General features: G+C 32.5%; 1 protein-coding gene across 6 annotated transcripts in view; it reads left to right on the top strand.

The window, feature by feature from the left end:
- Grik2 (glutamate ionotropic receptor kainate type subunit 2) overlaps nt 1-20,832 on the top strand; it is a 643,650-nt gene that overhangs the window by 420,996 nt on the left and 201,822 nt on the right. For all 6 annotated transcript variants that reach the window (XM_087187928.1, XM_087187927.1, XM_087187929.1 and 3 more), the window contains exon 11: nt 11,690-11,896. In XM_087187928.1, the coding sequence (XP_087044054.1) occupies nt 11,690-11,896 (207 nt within the window). The remainder of the gene's footprint in view (nt 1-11,689; nt 11,897-20,832) is intronic.

Raw genomic sequence — 20,832 nt, 5'->3', positions numbered from 1 at the left:
TCTGTCTACATTTAATAATTTAGAAAGTGTCATGGAGTCCAGTCATACAATGAAGCTGGGTGGACCCCTCAGCTCTGCCAGTGCTACACACTGTTACTGTGTCAGGGCAGTGGCACCACTTACACTGCAACAGGAGCTCAGCCTGAATTTTGCCCCTAAACTTTCCCATCCCATGAGTCCATCTTTCTTTGTGAATTGGAGTCTATTATCAACACTCTTTTCACTCTGCTTTTGCAGTTTATTTTCTCAGAACAGTTCACCACTTGCTTTAGTTCCTAAGTAGAATGAAACATTGTTTTTGATGCTATTTCTATGCCTCTATCTCAGTGTTTTTACAACACTTCCCACGGCCTCGCAATTACATTCCACCTACTATACATGCCTGGATTCCATGCTTACAACTGTTCAGAAGGCTGTTAGTCTTACTTTTACTATTGTGAGACTTCTGTCTTTGCCTGTAGCCTCAAACTACTATGATAGGGAGTTACGAGCACCACATCCATGCCTGCTTTTCTTGAGCAACATTTGATTTAGGAATAGGAGACTCTTAGGACGAAGAAATATAAGGTATGTCAGTCAGTGGGGAAGGTAGGATGGAAGGAGCAGATATGTGAAAGAGTTCGGAGTACATGAACAACAGTTAATGAGGGCAGAATATGTGGGGAAGAGGTGGTGGGTGGGTGTACTCAGGCAGGCAACAGCAAAGCAGGAGGCTTTTGCTTCCTGGGTTCATGAAGGAATTTACTTTTTATGATATGCATGGTAAGGCAATTTTAAAGGACTTTAAGTATGTGAACATGACTAAGTTAGGATTTTTTAAAAACCCTCTTAGTATTACGGATGGAATTTTAGTTCATGAGACAGGATTTGGATAGAACAGACGAGAATACTGCAAGAGTGAGAGCTGATGAGGTCTGAACTGTCCTGAGATCAGAGGAGATGGGAGAAGGGAATCAGATCCCCAAGATAAACAGGAGAGAAAAGAAATGTAGTTTATAAATCCAAGTTTAAGAACTCAAAGGCTGTGAGGACTTGTTTTCTGGTAAACATGGTTGGAAAAGGAGTTAAGGTAATGAAATCAGAACTAGGGCAATACAACAAAAATTTAACTTTGAATACATTGTATTTAATTTTCTTGTGTTACATTTATCTAAGTGGCAGTTAAACATCTAGTTCCAGAGCTCAGTGTGCTTAATACGAGATTTGGAAATATCAAAAAGATAGCCTTTGATATCATACATATTGATGCAACTGTTTATTCAGAGAACATGTGTGTGTTTTCAGTGTGCTTACATCATTACATATTTCTTTCTTTTTCTAGCACTATTTTTGTTGATTCTGTCCTAATACTTATATCCCATTTTGCTTGACGAGAAAATATAAACTCAAGGTGTCTAAGGAAGACAAAGACTCTGGGATAGAAAAAATTATACAGATTGTCCTTTATTTATCATGAGATTATGTCCTGATAAATTCCTTTGTAAACTGAAAATATTCTAAATGCATTTAAGACCCGGAACTTCAAAACTTAGCAACATAGCACACTCTAGAGTATGTGTTGTTTTCTGTTCTGATTGTGTGACTAACTGGGAGCTGTGGTTAGCTACTATTTTGCAGCATCACAAGAGAATATCATTAATAAGTGAAGAGTATACATTGCAAACCTTACATTGCTGCAGCAGGATCAAAAGTTACAACTTAGATGGAATGCATATTGCTTTCACATTTTTATATTTTAAAAAATTGTAAGCAAACTATCCTTAAGTCAAGGACTGACTACATTGTCCTTTGAATCAGGTACAAATGTCCCTTAGAGTGGGAAGTGGGAAGTGGTACTTATAAAATAACAGCCACGAGACATTGAAGACCAAGCAAGTACTGAGTCATATGAGGTATTTCCAACCTACCTTCATTCTCTGAAAAATATCTTAGTCTCAGGTGCTGATCTCTGTGTCAACTACTACCTGATTCCTCCACATGGATTCCTAATTGCTTTTCTTTATTTGAGATTTATCAGGTACTCAATGACAGACTATACCCTGACTCCAATTAACCCCACCAGGGTGATTTAAAAAGACAGGAACAGGCCTCTTACTGCAGCAGACAACTGATATATTTTGCTTTTCTGGAATCACCAGAATAAGTAACCTTTGCCTGTGAATGCAGAATTTTGCCTCTTTTTTATTTTTTACATCTTTGAAACAAGGTTGCCCTAAGTTGCTAATTTGGGCAGTCTCTATGTCTTGACCTATGTGTCAGTCAATTATTTTATTAGATTTGCTTCTTGTAATGTTCATGCAGTGTTATTGATTAGATGGCTAAACAAGAATAAATATGCTTAATTTAAATCCTATAAATTTTACATTTTGAAGTATTTGAGCTTCAGTTCTATGTATAATTAATACTAAAAAAAGTAAACAAAAAATTTCATAAATTTCTTTTTTACTACCTCATTAAAATAAGTTCATATAGGGCAAACAAATGAATTTTTTTAACCACTTCATGTCATAATAAAAAAGTATTTTTACAACACAGCTGCTTAGAAAACATTTCATGTTATATAAAAATATTATATAAAAATTAGAATTAAAGACCATAAAAATATTTATTTATGTATACCACAGCTTTGTGTTACTAAAAAATTCTAAATTTGCATTTGGTGTTTTGAATTTAGTTTTTAGCAAATAAAATGTTCTCTCACCTCTATCAGAAAGAAAATGATATTTTCATAACAGCATGTGCTATCTATGGCCAGAAGCAATAGCTTTCCATGCTTATTATTGGCTACATGAGAATTTCAGAGTATGCACTACAGTTTTGATAAATGTAATAGAAAGGCACACCTTTTGTGGTTAAGTAGATTTTAGAAATACTGGGTAAAGCAAAGTTCATTAGATTTCTTTATCAGTGAATGTTTAATAATACATATGAAGAAAGAGTCTGTATATATACAATTTCAAAACATTTTTAAATGCAGAATATTTTTTAAATAAAATTTGCCACATATTTTCTCAGAATAATATACTGTGAAAAACAGTAGGTTATATACTATAGAAATTTTGAAATTCTTAGTCGTAGTTATAGAATTTATGCAAATTCATGAGCTAGCTACCCCACCAATGATGCTGACCTTTTCTACAATTAGACAATGGTTGATAACTGAATTGAATATTTAGCTCAAAAAATAAATCAGAAAATCTAGACTTGAGCTCTGAGCTTGCCACTAGTAGTTCATTTACTTTAAGCAGCTTGCCATAACTTTATTTGGTTTTTTGGTTTTGGATTTTTTTTGGTACTGGGGATCAAACTCGGGTCCCTGCACTTGTGTAGCAGGCGGCAAAACCACTGAGCTAAATCCCTGGCCCAGCTTGCCATAACTTTACAAGGGCGTAAAAATTAAGGTGCATCCTGAAATTACTTTGTATTGCAGATAAAATTTTGTAAAATATATAACAGTTTTCTGCACAAATCATTTATCAGTGAATGATGGTATTTAATGGATTTAAGGTAATCTAAAATTTTAAATATAATAAATGATGTTCTTGTGTTATTTCCTTGGGTTTTCTAATATACTCATTAACAAATATGTTTTATAAGCCATCATTCCTCTTCTTCAGGCCACATACCAGTGAATATTTTCTGCACCCTTTGTCAATTAATTTCTATTGCTGGAAAACTCTTGCTTCTCTCCATTTATTTAATTTGTAATCATTCTTCAATCCTTTTCTCTGATAGAATTTACACTGGGATAGTTTCAGACACTCTTGAGAGATTTCTACTTTTCTTTCTTTGGCACATAATGCTTTTTAATCTATGTAATTTATTTCCTGGAGACTTATATGAAAGCTTCTATTATTAATTTATATTTGGTTTTCTGTGTGAAATTACTATCCCCAACTAGCCAAGAGGTGTTTGAGAGAAGGAACACTGTAGTAGAATATTTTCTTTCAGTTAATAGGAGCTCAATAAACTTAAAAAAATTTTTATTCATTACCCAGGGAAGTAGCTGTCAGTTAATTCAAAGTTAATTATGGCAAAAGAACTTTCAGGGATAGCTAATTACTATTGATTATTGATGGGTAATTCTTATTGCAGTTTTATTTGCTGCATATTGAAGGACTTTGACAGTGTCTGCTAATGTTTGATGGGATGAGATTTGGAGGCCACCTAATATTCGGTGTGTTTGTTTGTATCCTAACTATTTTCCCATCAGTGCATTCCCACTCTTTTTGGGGATATATAATAGAACCAGAAGATAGTCAACACTATGTTCTCTTCTCTAAGTCCAGAGATCTTTCAAATTCAAACTGTTGCGGGCCGGGGATTTAGCTCAGCTCAAACTGTTGAAATGCATTTAAAACAGAACAAAACAAAACTTTAGTGATTGAAAATGCCATGTTCCAATCATTTGGCCAACCACATTTTCCTTGTTGGGTTTCCTGTATCTTTCTCCAGTATACTTATCCAATATATTTATCTGATCTCAAGATCTGGTGATAAGACTGAGTGGCAGAATACTTGCCCAGAAAATGCTAGACACTGGGGTTCAATCTTTAGCACTGCAAACAAATTTGACCCATATCTGTTTAAATAGTAAGGAAATAACTGCAGAGAGAATATTGAAGAAGCATTTTCCACTTTGCTTCTTACATCAAAATTGGTGTTAGGCAGACACTTACAAATAATCTTAGCTAAGAGAATGACCACTCTAAGTAGGATATGAATTCAGAGTGAGATTTAGCAATATGAGTAATTACATCTAGATATATTTTTTCAGAGTTTGTAGGAATAGTTACCTCCTTTGACGCTCATGATCTTGTATTCCATCTTTTTATACTTCACACTTTTTTTTCACTTGTCATTCAGAGGCATATAAACTTTCGAGTATCCATATGATTCATTGTCTCTCGGTAAAATATTTTCATATATTCCCTTCTTTGTTAAGTTCAGTAATTCACTTCCCTGAATGCACATGGGACCAGATACATTTTTTTCTGTCCCCATGGCAAAATGAAATTCAGTCTCATGAGTGAGAACAATTTTAAATCTTTTAAAGGGGACTGGCAGAGCGTAAAGTCAAGCTATGGGCCCTTTGAAGTGTTGGGCTCTATGCAACTTCCCAGGTGAACTGCCTACAAAGCTAGCCCAGTTGGATTTTAAAATCACCTAGGAAGATTTTTTTAAAATAGTGATACTAGAATAGCCTCTTTGACACATTTGATCAGACTCTCTGGGGATGAATTTTAAGCTTCAGTATTGTAATCTTATTTGTATTTATTGTGAAACAAATTGTCATTTTAAACATTTTAGTGTATAGCCAGGATTGAGAGCCAAACTCAGAAACTACTTCCTTATGACTACCTTGTTCTTATCTATTTATTTCTGTGTCTCACTAGACTATTATGCTCCTTGAACATAGATATTATGTCTTATTATTATTAGTTTTTTCATCTTCATGACATAGAACAATACCTGGAATTTTGGATATCTGCTACATGGTTTTGAATGAATGAATGAATGAATGCTTTTATTAGATAGATACTAATATGACTTCATTTTTTATTTTATAGGAAATAATCAAGGAGAAAGGAAAGGAAAGGCAGGCTTATTTGATGATAATTTGAAAATTGAAAGACTATGTATGTTCTTTGAAGGAAATGAAACATATTAAGAGATTAGAGTAATTATATCTATATTTATTGATTTTCTTATTGAAGGTTATTAAGCCACACAATAGTTCTTACAATTCTGTGCCTAGAGGGACAATTATTTTATTTATATTATTACCTATTGAACTTTCAGTGCTGAGAAAAAGCAAGTGTAAGGCACAGAGAGATGAATGAAATTTATACAGAATTAAGGAAAGATGATTATTTCCTATCACACTTGAATAATAAGAGTAAATTAGTAGTGGAAGATGCCTTCTAGCAGTACCATACATCTTGTAAATGGGCTAGAATTGGAATAATAATAAGTTGTTATTAATAGTGATTTTATCTGATCAAATTAATAGAATAAATGTAATTATCTATAATATAAACACTAGTAATTTCACTCTTAACCATTTAGTAGTTTAAATAGGCCTGAATTTTAACATAGCCTGCAAAGGTTTTCTTTAAATTATTATGTTCAATGTTTATACTCATTATGAAAGTATTGCATATATATATATATATATATATATATATAATATCGGAGCAATTGGAGGCCACATATGGTATATTTGTCTCTCTTCTTGACAGTGAGAAATTAATGCCATAGGGTTACAAATATGTGTTTTGTTTTTTACTAAGCAAAACCTCACATAATATAAAATTTATCATTTTAATCAGTTTAAAGTGCATAACTCAGTGACTTTTCAAATATTCACAATGTTGTACAAACATCACTATCTAGTTCTTAAATCCCTCTAATTTTTCAATAGTTATAAAAATTTTACCAAAATTGTGAAGTTTTTCTTTTCACAAGTTGTTTTAAGACTTTATTAGATTCCAGTTATTTAAAAAATGCTTCTGATCCTTTTTGCCAACTTACTCTTTTATTTCTATGATTGTTTTCACTATATAAGGACAGAGTTTAGTAGTTGTGACTGTATTGCCCCTAAAGCCAAAAATATTTAGTCGTCTTTAAGAGCAAATTTTCTGGTTTCTGTCTTTTAAATCTCTATAGAGAGCTTACGTAAATATATTTGATTTTTTAATACATGGATGGATGGAGTTTTGAATTAATGGATGAACACATTGAAAGTATTTTACACTTACATTTAAACATAAGGCTATGCAGTGTAGCTATCTATATGCATCTTGTTAAACTTCAGATAAAAAATTTGAATTGTGAAAAGGTAGAAGAAGATGGTAATACATTGATCATCTTAAGGATTTCCATTTTTATTTATATGTCATTGTTCCATACTGGCCTAGATGGTTAAAGTCTCTAAGCATGCCTATCGATGGCATACTAATATCATGGATCATTCTTATAATCATAAGCTGTTTTTCCTTTCTCTGATCACTTCATACATTATATATCCAAATCCACCCAGAAGTTTTGCTTATTATGTGTGTGGGATAGGCCATGGTCAGATAGTTTCAGTGAGTTGGTTATTTATATGTTGAAGAAAAATTGTCTTTACTGAAAATCTCCTTGTATTCTGCTTTCATTTCTTCATCAACATTATTGAGATTTCTTGAATTTTTTTATGACTTAAGAACATCTTTTATGTAGAATCAAATTAAACTAACTCACAAAAATTTGGTTCAATAAGATTGATAGTTGCCTTAAATGAAATAGTTACATTAAAAAGGGCTAAAAAGAATGCTAAGCAAGGTAACTCATCATTACTGACTTATTCTATCTAGTGAAGGAGAGTTTTCAACATTTAATCTTAGTGCTTGAATGGAGGAAGTATAGCAAAAAAGGAACTGGAAAAATTCAGGTAAAGCATGAGAGATGGGAAGTCCGGAGGGTTCTGTTTTGTTGCATCTCCTCAGTACTGCTGTGTATGGTAATGTCCTTTCATCTTCCATCTCCTGTGTCTTCAGCAACTTCCTCACTCTACCACCACGCTACTCACTCATCATCCTTCTATTTCCAAACTTTCCACTCACTTGTACCTACCTTGATTTCCACACTCTTTCAAAATGAAGTTTCCTTGTTATTCTTTATGAGTTATTGCTTTCGGTGTAAGGCCAATGATTAGACACAGAGACTGTGGACATAAGGCTCAGAAGACAGAAGGAAACAAATGATTCTTGGAAAAGCAAAATGACTCAATTTTAATTCCTATAACTTTATTTTTTATTACTATAACCATTATATGTTTTTCATTTGGCCAAAAGGTATATTTCTCTAAAAAAAAAGTTTGCCTAGTGGAGTTTTATGACCAGCCGTATTTTTATTGAGAAAAAATTAAAGATGTGTAATATAACTTTGTAAATGCTTTTTTACACATTCAAATCAATCTTCATTGGTGGACACAGTTTTTAAAAGGCAGTTGGTCATACAAATAAATTCAGAACCAGACTAGGGTTACTTGAATGTCTCTTTTTATTTTCCCAAGTAAGTGATTTGAGGGTTGCAGTATCATATGTTCTGTGATTTTACAGAATTCTGGACATGAATTGTTTTTCAAAAATGTGCTCTATGGAAATATTCTACTTGTGATCATTAATGAAGGAACTTGTACAAGCAAGTAATACTGGATAACATATAATACATGAGAATTTCAAACTCATCACTAGACTGAGAGATTTTATGTTATTGTTTCTCACAGATCATTGATATATTATTCTTTCTCACAGATGACCTGTGCTCTAGAGGACTGCTGGAGCAGAGTGGTAGTTCAATATATTTGGTAGTTCAATATGTTTGAATCAATACATTAATTAGTTTAGTCATATCAGTTAGTATATATGTCATATTATATATTATATCTCGCATTAAAATTAATTTGTTTTTCATGTCCCTGTGGGGTTTTTTTGTTTTGTTTTTTTTTGTTTTGGTACCAGGGATTGAACTCGGGACCTTGCGCTTGCCAGGCAGGCCCCAGAACCACCGAGCTAAATCCCCGGCCCACCCTGTGTTTTGAATAGTATATGAAAGACAATGGTAGCATAGGACTTACAAATGAAGGCAGGTAATTAAGCTCCAGATACATGCTGAGGGATAAACTATTTTCTCCAAAAATATTAAAAGTTCATTATATATTAAAACATTTCATTCCTCTCGACCTCAAAGCATATTTCACTTTTCCAGGACTTCATTTTAGGTTTACTCCATGCCAACTCTCAGTCTAAAGCAGATAAAAATACATGAGATATAGGTGGGCTCCCTAAAACTGGGGTTGATAGTGGCAATGCTGAAAAATTTTTATTACAAATGCCAGTAGAATAAAGTGTCTTTACCTCTAGCAAATGCTGATGTACAGATTTAAGACTGCATGAAAAATCAGCAAACTTGCCCAGGAGAGTTTTATCATATTATTCATTGAATTCAGTCTGTGATAGAGCAATTGCTTCTGGTACCATTTTTCTTTTTCTTACATAAGGTTATTATTTATCCTTGTGCCATATGAAACAGAGAAAGAGTTTAAAGAAGGGTCATAACTTGATATAAAACTATCTTGTGACACAGTGTAGCTGAAGATAGTAATCACTGTTGGAAGACTATGTCTTATCAGCATTAAATATGAGAAAAGTAATTCTTGACTTTGTGGAGATCCATAAATAGTAAAAAGAGACTTAGACTACACATATTTTTCTCTAATTTTCAAAGCTATTTAAAACATATATCTGAGTAGGTGCTTTAGTCGTACAGAATCAGCAAATTTATTTGCCTATGGTAGAAGTTTTCTAATTAGCTTTTAGATAAAGAAAATCAATTTAATAGGTGGGAAGGCTACTTGGGCAAGTTGTATTAATAAGTTTTAAATAACATAATGGCATTGAAAAATATTTTGCTGTGTTTTCATGCCTGGCAACATGTACCTTAACTCCTCATACTCTTAAGTAATGGTTAATTTTTATCATGTTTTTCCCAGTGTGAAGCTTATTTGTATAAAAATATGCCATAAATATTTTTGTGCCATAAATATTTTAGACAATGATGTTTTAATAATTTGAATAGAAATTTGAATAATAATTTGAAGAGAAAAAATACTTATTCATATATTGCTCCCTGAATCTGATAGGCTTAGCATATGCTATTTTTACAAATTCTCAAAGTACTTTTATCTTTAAAAAACATATTCATATTTAGGGAGTAGATAGTGTGTCATGCAGACAATAAATTTTCTGGATGATATTTTTACTTTTATTCACTTGTGTGATGTCTTGATTGCATTATTCAGTTAGTAAATAATTTATGTGCCTAGTGGATAATCCTAGGTGATTAAAAAATCATAATGCCATAAACCATGCATGTATCTATATAATGATGATATAGAATTATATGTGATCATATAAAGTCTGGAAATGATCACTCAAAATCATTTAATTGGAGAAGCATATTGTGGTGGTAAGTGATTGAGCAGACTGAGTATCTGGGTTTATATTGGCTATTGATCTTGGGTTAAGAACAATTAGCACTTTTTCTTTCAGTTTCTTCATTGTAAAATGGAAATAATATTGTTGATTTCATATAGTTATTAGGAGGACAAAATAAATTAATTGAAGTAAAAGCATTCAGAATGAGGCCTGCCAAAATTTAAGTGCTTGGAAAATGTTTATAGTATTTCTTGCTTAACACATGAAACTTAATAATTTGTCAATCTCTGTGCCTTTTAAATAAAAAGCCATTCATTCATTTTTAACAGTAAATTATTTATTTATAATTAAACAAACAAAAGACAAAGTATGAGGTTGGTAGAATTAACAGATATGGTGTGATCGAAATATAAGGTAAATGTTTAAATTAAACAAAATTAATCACAGTAAGAGGGGCATTGCCATTAATCACTTTCAAAATGCTCTGGCTTCTCTGAATACACTTTTATCATTATTTCTGACTCTTTCTGAAGCAGTTCTGGAAGTCCTCTTTGTGAGCATCTTTATTAGATATGATCAAAAATATTGTGACTGCTACTATTGAGTGCCAGTCAATGGAAAGGCAGACATATTATGGTGGGTCCTGCATCCACCTTATTCCCCAGATCTGGCATTGTGCAACTGCTGGCAAAGGCAAAATGACCATGAAAGATGAATGTTTTGAACTGACTCAGGACATCAGGGCAGCTGCAACAGCATGACTAAAGACATACAAAAAGAAGATGTCTCAAACTGCTCCAGAAAGCGTTTTTTCTTTGCTGTGTCCTTGATGTATTATGTTCTTTTCTCAGATTTTCAAATGGCTAAACTCTTTCTCACTATTATGATCTACCTTATCTCTTGCCTCCTCAGAAAAGACTTGCAGATATATAGTATTACCCAATTTCGTCCTGTCTTCTCTTATCAAATGTATTGATATTGTTCTCTACCTTGTTGAACTATTCTGTTTTCATATCATTTAACATCTGAGTTATATGTGCTATTTGTTTAGGCATTTATTATGGTTCCTTTCTGATATCATGTACTTCATGGCTCAAGAGTTTCTCTTTTATAGAGCAGAGGGGACTGGCTCACAGTGACTGTATAAAACGATGATGGAAAATGCCTAAGGATTTGATAAATATTTGTTTCTTTTTATTTTGAAGTAGCTACTGTTTTTTCCTCTTGTTATTCAATATAATTGTTGCAATTTTCATGGATTTTAGTGCAAAATGTGATAATGTCTATAAAAAGTTCCCACTGCATCCCTTAGCACAGAGTTGACAACTAGGCAATGAATTATTTTGGTTCAGTTCATCCAGAGATCTCACTGAAAGACTTCTACAAATATTGATTTGCTGACTCAAATAGGAATATTGTAATCATGTCAAAATTACATGTTATAGAGCAGGTTATATCATATTATTTATTATATAATATATTTTATTTATTATGTTTGGTAGAATCTATATATTAGATAATATATTTTATGTGTTATATATTTTATTATGTACTAATGGTGTATTTTATTATTATGAAGCATAAATATTCACTAAGTAAGCTGAATATCTCTTTTTAATCTAAATTAATACAAAATTGTCTTTAAAAGTCTTTTATACTGTTTCATATTCAATTGATATTTCTTCCTTCATATTTGATATTTCCAGGAAGAACCTTATGTCTTGTTTAAGAAGTCTGACAAACCTCTCTATGGGAACGATCGATTTGAGGGCTATTGTATTGATCTCCTCAGAGAGTTAGCCACAATCCTTGGCTTTACATATGAAATTAGACTTGTGGAGGATGGGAAATATGGAGCTCAAGATGATGCCAATGGACAATGGAATGGAATGGTTCGTGAACTAATTGATCATGTAAGTTGCTTACCTCATTATTTCTTGCATAAGGTAGATTATTAAAATTTTACTTCTTTTTAATGCTTATGGGTTATGACAAAGCAGAGATGTATTTAAAATATATATTTTATCAATATTATTATTTAAATTTGATATTACTTTGTCACTAAATATAAAGAAAAGTGTCTAATCCTACTAGAGAAAGATATCTGTTTTAAATTCACTTGTATTTAAGTTTAGTACCTTAGATACTTAGTTTTAATTTGTAAATTATGTCATTTCCAAAAAATAAATTTCTTCTTTATGTTTATATTTACTTCCTAATCAATGGAGAAAATGAGTAATTCAAACTCTACATTCATGATAAAAGTTTCCTATGCTAAGATATTTATTTTTAGAATAGAAACAAGACAATTATATCTATGAGAAAATCATAGAAAAGATATTGCACATAAAACAAGAATAGTAAGCATATTGAACCAGGACAGACTTTTCCTTTTTTTAATCAAGCAAAAACATACAAACATACTTAACTAGTCAGAAAAACAGTATTTCAGAATTTCTCAGATGATACTGTCAATTAATTCATGTTTTTAAAATAAATTATTATCTGTTAAACTTCACCTTGTGTTTGATTTTGCCTTGTCATGTTTAACAGTTTTCATTATACTAGGTATATATCTATTACTAATATATCAATGCAAAAATTTAATAAGAATAATTTTCCTGTGAAAAGCATTGTGAAATAAAAATTCTTATCAATGGAAGTACAACTACAAGCAATTTGCCCAGCATTTTGAAAATATTTTATTAGTTCATTCTAATGATTAAAACATAAGAGTTCATTGTGTCTCAAAAAGAGGGGACAGGGAGGATTTGTATATGTCAAGGCATAGGGAGAAATTAGGCCTTGTGTATAAATAGAATAACAATACAAATAAACTATTACTTTTTTAAATTATTGGGCATATTTCTTTTTTTTTTTTTTTTTTTTTGGTACCAGGGATCGAACTCGGGTCCTTGTGCTTGCACAGCAGGCGGCAAAACCACTGAGCTAAATCCCCAGCCCTATTGAGCATATTTCTTTTATTGATTTACAGTTTGTTAAAGGAGATCCTAAAAATCTAGTCTTTGTCATTTACTTCTCAGGAGTTCTGCTTAAATGGAGTATTTATATTTCAACTTTGTCAAATCTATTAGAAGAGGAGGAAATACTGGAACATATCTATCTATAGATATAGATATAGATATAGATATAGATATATGATTTAGGACCAAATGTAAAACTTTAAATTTGAGGTGATTAGCAAAATGGCTGCATAAAATGATCCAGCATTCAGCCCTCCACAAAGCACTACAGCAACAGGTATATAACTGTATATTGAGGTGAGTGAGTGCAGAACATTGGAATTTGATAGTAGAAAATGGAAACATTTTAAAATTGAGACACCTGTGTGAATACCACAGGAGGAGGCACAAAATAGCTCATCATCTGCTGTCCTAGTTCCAAGACTTGGAGAGAAACAGCCTCTCAACCACAGCAGTAAAGGTAAAAGAAAGAGTCCCAGCAAACTGTCAGCACAGGTACTGACAATCCTAGCAGTTGGAAAGTTTTGTGGTCATTGTAGGCTTACAACTGAAATAGACCAGAGCCCTAAAATCTACATATCTGGTAGTCTGGCTTTGGAGATGAAACTTACTTCATCTCCTAGCAAAATCCTAGAGTGTTGTAGCCAGGAATCATGTTGAGAAGTGGGCTTTTGACTGAATTTGGACTGATCTAGGGGTTCAGAAACACCTGTATATTCCTATTTCTGGGACCCCCAAAGACATTCCCCTGTAGTAACTCATTAGGTACCTGTCTCACAAACCAGATGCTGCTCAATAGACTCTGGCATAAGCCCACTGAAAATGTTATCTTGTTAGAGACAGATGTTGCAATTTGGAAGGAAGTGAAGGGGATGATAAACCTGCACTCTAAGATCCGGGGCATGAGCACTCACCTGTGGTTTCACACAGGTGCCAGAACTGAGAGTGTTTGCCCACAAAGTTCTTACTACACACAGACACTTGTAGCTTGTGAGTCACAGAATAAACTCTGAGGTTTCACTGCTGCCCCACTCACAAGGCATGGCCATCTCAAGTAGGGTGTGATCCCACCAGTAAGTCACGAAGCTGAAAAATCAAGAAAGATATTTTGACCAGTGCTGACTACATTCTATCTTGCTCACTTTTACAATCACTTTAGCTGAGAGTTTTACCTTCAGGGAATTCACCTTACCATTAAAGTCACACACAGATTGAACATGAAATAATAGAAAGTGATATTCCAAGCAAATAGAATCCCAAAACAAGCAAGAATAACTAGATTTATATCTGACAGAATAGACAAAAATCAGTATCAAGAGAAAATGAAAGTCACTATATAATGATCAAGGAATCAATTCATCAAGAAGATATAATAATTATAAATCAGTATGCACCTAGTATTGGAGTCCCCGATTTTGTAAAGAAACACTATTAGATGTGAAAGGAGAAAATAGTGTACAATATAGTAATATTAGTGAGATTCAGCACTCCACTTGCACCAATTCATCTGGACCAAAAATTAACAAAGAAAGATCAAAGTTAAAACTACACTTTAGATTAAGAGGACTTAACAGATATTTACAGAACATTTCCTCCACAGCTACAGGACACACATTTTTTTTTTTAATCAGCATATAGAACTTTTTCTACAATAGGCCACATCTTAGTCTTAAAAATCTTAACAAATTCCAAAAGTTTGAAATTACAGCCTATAATTTTTCTGATAAGAATGAAATGAAATTAGAAATCAATACCAGGAAAAACTTTAGAATTTATAGAAATACGTTGAGATTAACAACACACTTTTGAACAGTGAGTCATTGAGGAAGTCAGAGGAAGATTTAAAATTTTCTTGAAACAAAAGAAAATGGAACAGAATATACCAAAATCTGTGGGATATGGCAAAGCCAATATGAAGGGGAAGTTTATAGTAATGAGTTTATTTGAGATCCATCAAAAAATAGATCTGAAATAAACAATGCATTCCAGAGTCTAAGGAAAGTAAGAAGAAATCATACCCAACATTAGATAAATAAGAAGGCAGTACAACTTAAATAGTACAGCAGTTCAGAGAATCATTAGGTATTACTTGAAAATTTAAAAATCTAGAAAAAACAAACAAATTTATGCACACATATGACCTGTTAAAATAAAACCAAGAGTACATATATATATATATATATATATATATATATATATATATATATCTTTTTATCCTTCATCTTGTAGAAAAATTCACCCAAAATAAATCAGAGATCTTAGTATAAAACCTGAAACTACTAGAGGACAATGTAAAATTTTAGTAAAATGATTTTCTGGTTAAGACTCCCAATGCACAGGAAACAAAAGCAACAATTGATAAGTGGGCTTACATCAAATTAAATCCATTTGCATAACAAAGGAAACAATGAATGGAGGAAAGACACAACCTACAGAATATGAGAAGCTATTCATCTGATATAAGATTAATAACAAGAATATAAAGAATTCAAAAATTTAACAACGAAACCAAGTAATCTAATTAAAAATTGGGCTAAGGATTTGAATACATTTGTCATGAAATAAAAATGACCAATAAATATGTCAAATATTCTCAATATCAAAACCACAATATAAAATGAAAGCCACATTGAGATGAGGATATGGAGATAAAAGAATCTTTAAATATGATTGGTGGTAATGTAACAGTACAGCCAGTGTAGAAAACAGTTAAGGAGTGTTCTTAAAAAACTAATAATAGAAATACTATATGACCCAGTTATTCCATGCTCAGGTTTATAGCCAAAGGAAATACTATTCAGCCACAAAGAAAAATGAAATCTTGTCATTTCCAGAAAAATGGACGAGATTGGAAGGCATTATATTAAATGAAATAAGAAGCAAAAATACAAGTACTATTTATATTCTCACATATATGAAAACTTAAAGAAAAAAAACACACCATAAAATAGAAGAGGAGTTACCAGGCAGTGAGAACGATGCAGGGGATGGAGGGAGGAGTGGAAAGTAATGGTAGAAGAAAAGTGGAGGGATATAATCAATGAATGATATATGATGTGTGATTGAAAAACAACATGAATGATTTAATTAAAAGTGTATTACAGTAAAACACACATGTAATGCCCCCTCAAAAAACCAAACTTTATATGATATTATCACTTTCACCACACTTAGCCTATCGTTCTTCTAAAGGAGTTCTCAAAGTCCTGAGTGCTTTAGTTGTTCTGTTTTGGCTGATCTGATGTCATGAATTGATTCAAAATGTTTACTTTACATTATCATTTTAATTTTGAGGAAGAGTCAGAAGTCACATGGTGCCAGGTCTGGTGAATAATGTGGATGAGCTAAGTTTTCATGAGCCTGCCTTTCTATTGGATGGTGCTAGGCAGCAGAATTCATAGATTATTTTACCTTGTAAAAATACCTACAAAAGAGGACTTCCAGAACTGATTCCAAAAATTGGAAGAATAATGCTATATAAGTGCTTTTGAAGTAAATATTATGAGTGGGGCTAATGGCAATGTGACTTTTACTGTGCTTACTTTTTAAATGTAAATATTCACTGTATTTTGATCATATCTCATATGCATATAGAGTAATATCACAGTTGATCCAAATAATTTGTACAACTATTAAGTGTTAATAGTAATAAAACCGTGAACTTTATGTTAGTTGCTATTGATATAGTAGTAACTATCAGAATCCTATCTTAAGATGATTAGCAAAGATGATAATGTATTTATTTATTTGCATGTTTGTAAAGTCCTGATAGCAAAATGGTCATGGGTAGGCTCAGCGTAGGGTATCAGGATTTGGCCTCTGACTTTTCTTCACAATTTAGTCTTTAGTTTCTTACGTTTGTTTTGCTGGTAGTCACATGGCTCTCTACATGTGGTAACAAAAATTCCCTCCAGCAGTACTAGATTAACTATTCAAGCAGAAATAAAGCACCTTTATGCAAACCATAAAAGATCCCACTACTTGCACTGGCCTGACCTAGTTTATGAATTAAATCTTGAAGTAATTATCAAGCTGGGGGTAGGGGTCTCTTCAGACAATCTGGAGTATACACTCACTCAAGCAAGAGCCTGGGATGTGGTGTCAGGTCCAGGAATACCACATTGATTTTGAGTTAGGTGACTGGGGTTTCAAAGGGAAATCAAGGTGTTTATGCCTGAGTAAACTGGAAAGAAGCCTGCGGAGATTAATATAATATATATTCACCATAAAACTCTGAATAAGTAGATTATGTGATACTTTTCCATTTAGTCAAAGCACAGGAATTTTAGATCACATAGTCCATTATGTGTATATTTGCCACATGTAATAAATATTAATTAATTGGGTTTTTGGTCTTCAAACACGATTAGAATTTTAATTTTGTAGAATTGCATCCTTTGTAAAAAAACCTCCCATCTACGTGCATTTTCCAAGAAAATTATGAGCTGAAAATGATAGTCCAAAAATAATAATTTAGAAACATGGCATAAAGGATGAAGGTACACTGAAAGAGGAAAGAATAAATGGTCAATATTTGAGATTTATCTCTCTAAAATAATTTTTGGTATTGAATTGAGACTATTAATATTATCCTCCAGTTTTATTTATTGTTTTCTTCCTAATGTCAAACTTACCAGTTTACCTTCTATTTTTCCCTTATGATAGTCTTATTCAAGCATACCATTTTTGTTATTTTCCTTATGTCTTAATTGGTTTTTAGTGTTTAGGGTGTGTCATATTAAACTCGAATGATTATTATAGTCAATATAATTTTCTTCATATAACCTTTTCATATTTTACATAAATATGGTAATTTCATTGTAACCTAGTAACCCCTAATGATAATCAGGTCACTGCCCTGAACTTTTCCCTTTCCTTACATTCCCTGAACAAGGTTGTCCTCTTATGACTTAAACCATTTTCCAAGTGAAATTTCACTTTTCTAATTCTTTAGTCCAGAGTTTCACACCAATATTTTTCTAACTGTGTATTATATTTTTTTGATAAATATCTCCCAAGCACATCAAAGACATCATGTTTGAATTGAATTAATCATTTATATTTTCTGAATCTCTTTCTTCTGAGGAGTTTCCTCTATTAGTGCATGCCAGAACAGTTCAGTAAGTATCTCAAGTCAAAAATTTAATAGTTATTTTTACATTATTTCTCATTGCACCATGGCTTATTGAGTATAACTTTGAAAGTTGTCTCATTTTGTCCATCATTACTGCAAAATGGAATAACATTTCCTTCTGATGATATTTCCTTCTAATCCATTATCTCTATTTAGTGCTCAGTCAAGAGTCTTATTTCATTCAAAAACAGAAATCTAGTATGTCCTTCTCTACCTAAAACTGCTTTGGATTTAGGGGCATATATGTTATATTTTTGAAAGGGTTCCAAATTACGTTATTGTGTGTGGATATCTTCTTTTACCATTCCTAGTCTACTCTCAGACTCGCTTGACCTGCTTTCTATGTGGGAGGCTCTCTCACAGGGGCAGAATCAACAGGGCTCCACACTGCATATAACAGAGAGGAGGAAAGTGAGGAAAATACCTTCATTTTTCTCTCCCTTCCCTCCGAAACCTAGGTAAAATGAGTTATCTGCTCTATACAAAACTCTCTTGTTCTGTGTTCCAATCTATTGCTTTGTTAATTTCAGCTGCTACTAGCATCAAGTTCCTGTACCACCTCTTAAAATTTTCCTATACCACTGGTTTGAAACAGAATTGGTATCATTTACACATTCTTAAGAACTGCAAATTTTCATGTTCTACCTTAGTACCTGGTGAGAGATATGGGTCTAGATTCAATCTTATGCATGTGGGTAACTAGTTTTCCAATCACCATTTGTTGAAGAGGCTCTCTTTCTTCCAGTATATGTTTTTAGCCTCATTGTTGAAGGAAAGATTCCTGAATTTGCCTGGAGTTCTTTGTGCATTCTATAGTTTGCTCCACTGATCCACACGTCTGTTTTCTGACAATATCATTCTGTTTTTATCACTTTGGCACTTTGGCCTTGTAAAATAATTTGAAGTCCAGGATTGTGATGTCTCATATTTTATTCTTGTTACCCAGGGTTCCTTTCATCATTCTGGGTCTCTTCTTGTTCTATATAAATTTTATAATTGTTTTCTTTGGTTTCGTGATGCTCTTGGTACTGTAATTTCATTGGGATTGCATTAATTCTGTATATCACTTTTGGAAGTATGGCTATTTTGATTGGTTTTGCCTATCCAGGAACAGGAGACATCTTTCCATTTTCTGATGTCCTTTTCGACCTCCTTTATTTAGAGAACTGTAGTTTTTGTTGAAGAGATCATTCACTTCCATGGCTAGATTAGTTCCTAAGTAATTTTTCTTGGTGCTATTATTAATACTATTGTTTTCCTAATTTTTCTTGGTGAGTTCATTATTCATGTACAGGAACACTATCATTTTTTGTGTGTTGATTTTGTATCCTGCTAGCTACTGAATTTGATTAATTTTAGGAGTCTTTTAGTGGAATTATTTGGATTTCCAATGTAGAGCAATATGTCATCTTCAGATAATGACAGTTTGAACTCTTCCTTTCCTATACATATTCTTTTTATTTCTTTGTCTTGCCTCATTGCTCTGGCTAATGTTTTGAGGACTCTATTGAATTAGAGTGGTGATAATGGACATCCTTGTCTTGTTCCTGATTTTTGAGGGAAAGCTTAGCTTTTTCCCATTTAATATGATGTTGGCCATTTGTTTGTAATAAATAATTTTTCAGATTGACATAAAGTCCTTCTCTATTTTATTCAGAGTTTTTTTTTTTAATCACGAATGGATGTTAGATTTTGTCAAAGGTGTTTTCTGCATCAGTTGAGATGGTCATGTAATTTTTGTCCTTGCTTCTGACATGTACATCCCTGGGATGAATCCCGCGTTGCAATGATATATGATTCTTTTTGATGATTTTTTGCATTCTGTTTGCCAGTCTTATTGAGAATTTTGTTTGTATACTCATTAAAGAGACTAGTCTGTAGTTCTTTTTCTTTGTGGTTGGGTTCTTTCCTGGTTTTGGCATCAGTGTAATGTTACTTTCCAGGAATGACTTTGGAAATACTACTTCTCTTGTAATTTTCTTAAGGAGTTTGAGGTGTTTTGGTGTTAGGTCTTTAAAGTTGTTGTAAAATTCAGCAGTGAATCCACTGGAACCTGGCATTTTTGTTGGTAGTATTTTTTTACATTATTGCTTTAATTTAATTTCCTGTTATTGGATTATTCCATTTTTAATATCTTCTTAGTTCAGTTTTGATAATTCATGTCTATCTAGGAATCTATTCATTTCCTCTGAAATCTTCAATTATTTGAGTAAAGGTTCTCGGAGTAGTTACTAATAATTTTCTGTACTTCAGCTGTTTCCATTGTGATTTTGCCTTATTTCTAATTATAAAGATTTGTGCTCTTTCTTTCCCTTTCTTTCTTTCTTTCTTTCTTTTTTTCGCTAAGATTGGCTAAGCATTTGTATAATTTGTTTATTGTTTTAAGAACCAGCTCTTTGATTCATTGTTTCTTTGTAATTTTTTTGTCTCAATTTCATTAATTTATGCTCTGATCTTTATAAGTTCCTTCCCTGTACTAGCTTTGAAATTGGATTGTTCTTTTATTCTTAGGATGCTGAGGACCATCATTAGGTTATTTATTTGGGCTCACTGTGTTTCTTTGAAGTTGGTACCCACAGCTATAAATTTTCCTCTTAGGCCTGCTTTCATTGTGTCTGCATAAATCTCTTCAGCCTTTACTCAACTCACTTCATTTGAATTCCTTCCACAGAGTATTTAAAATACTTCCCCTGAGAGCCTTTTCACTATCCCCAAAAGGGCACCTTCTAAG

This window comes from Heterocephalus glaber, unplaced genomic scaffold (genome assembly GCF_053883595.1).
Source record: "Heterocephalus glaber isolate CG9 unplaced genomic scaffold, H.glaber_assembly_v1.0 deba00001523, whole genome shotgun sequence".
NCBI classification, from domain to species: Eukaryota; Metazoa; Chordata; class Mammalia; order Rodentia; family Bathyergidae; genus Heterocephalus; species Heterocephalus glaber.
Note: the sequence above shows the minus strand (reverse complement) of the source record. Positions and strands in the feature narration are given on the sequence as shown.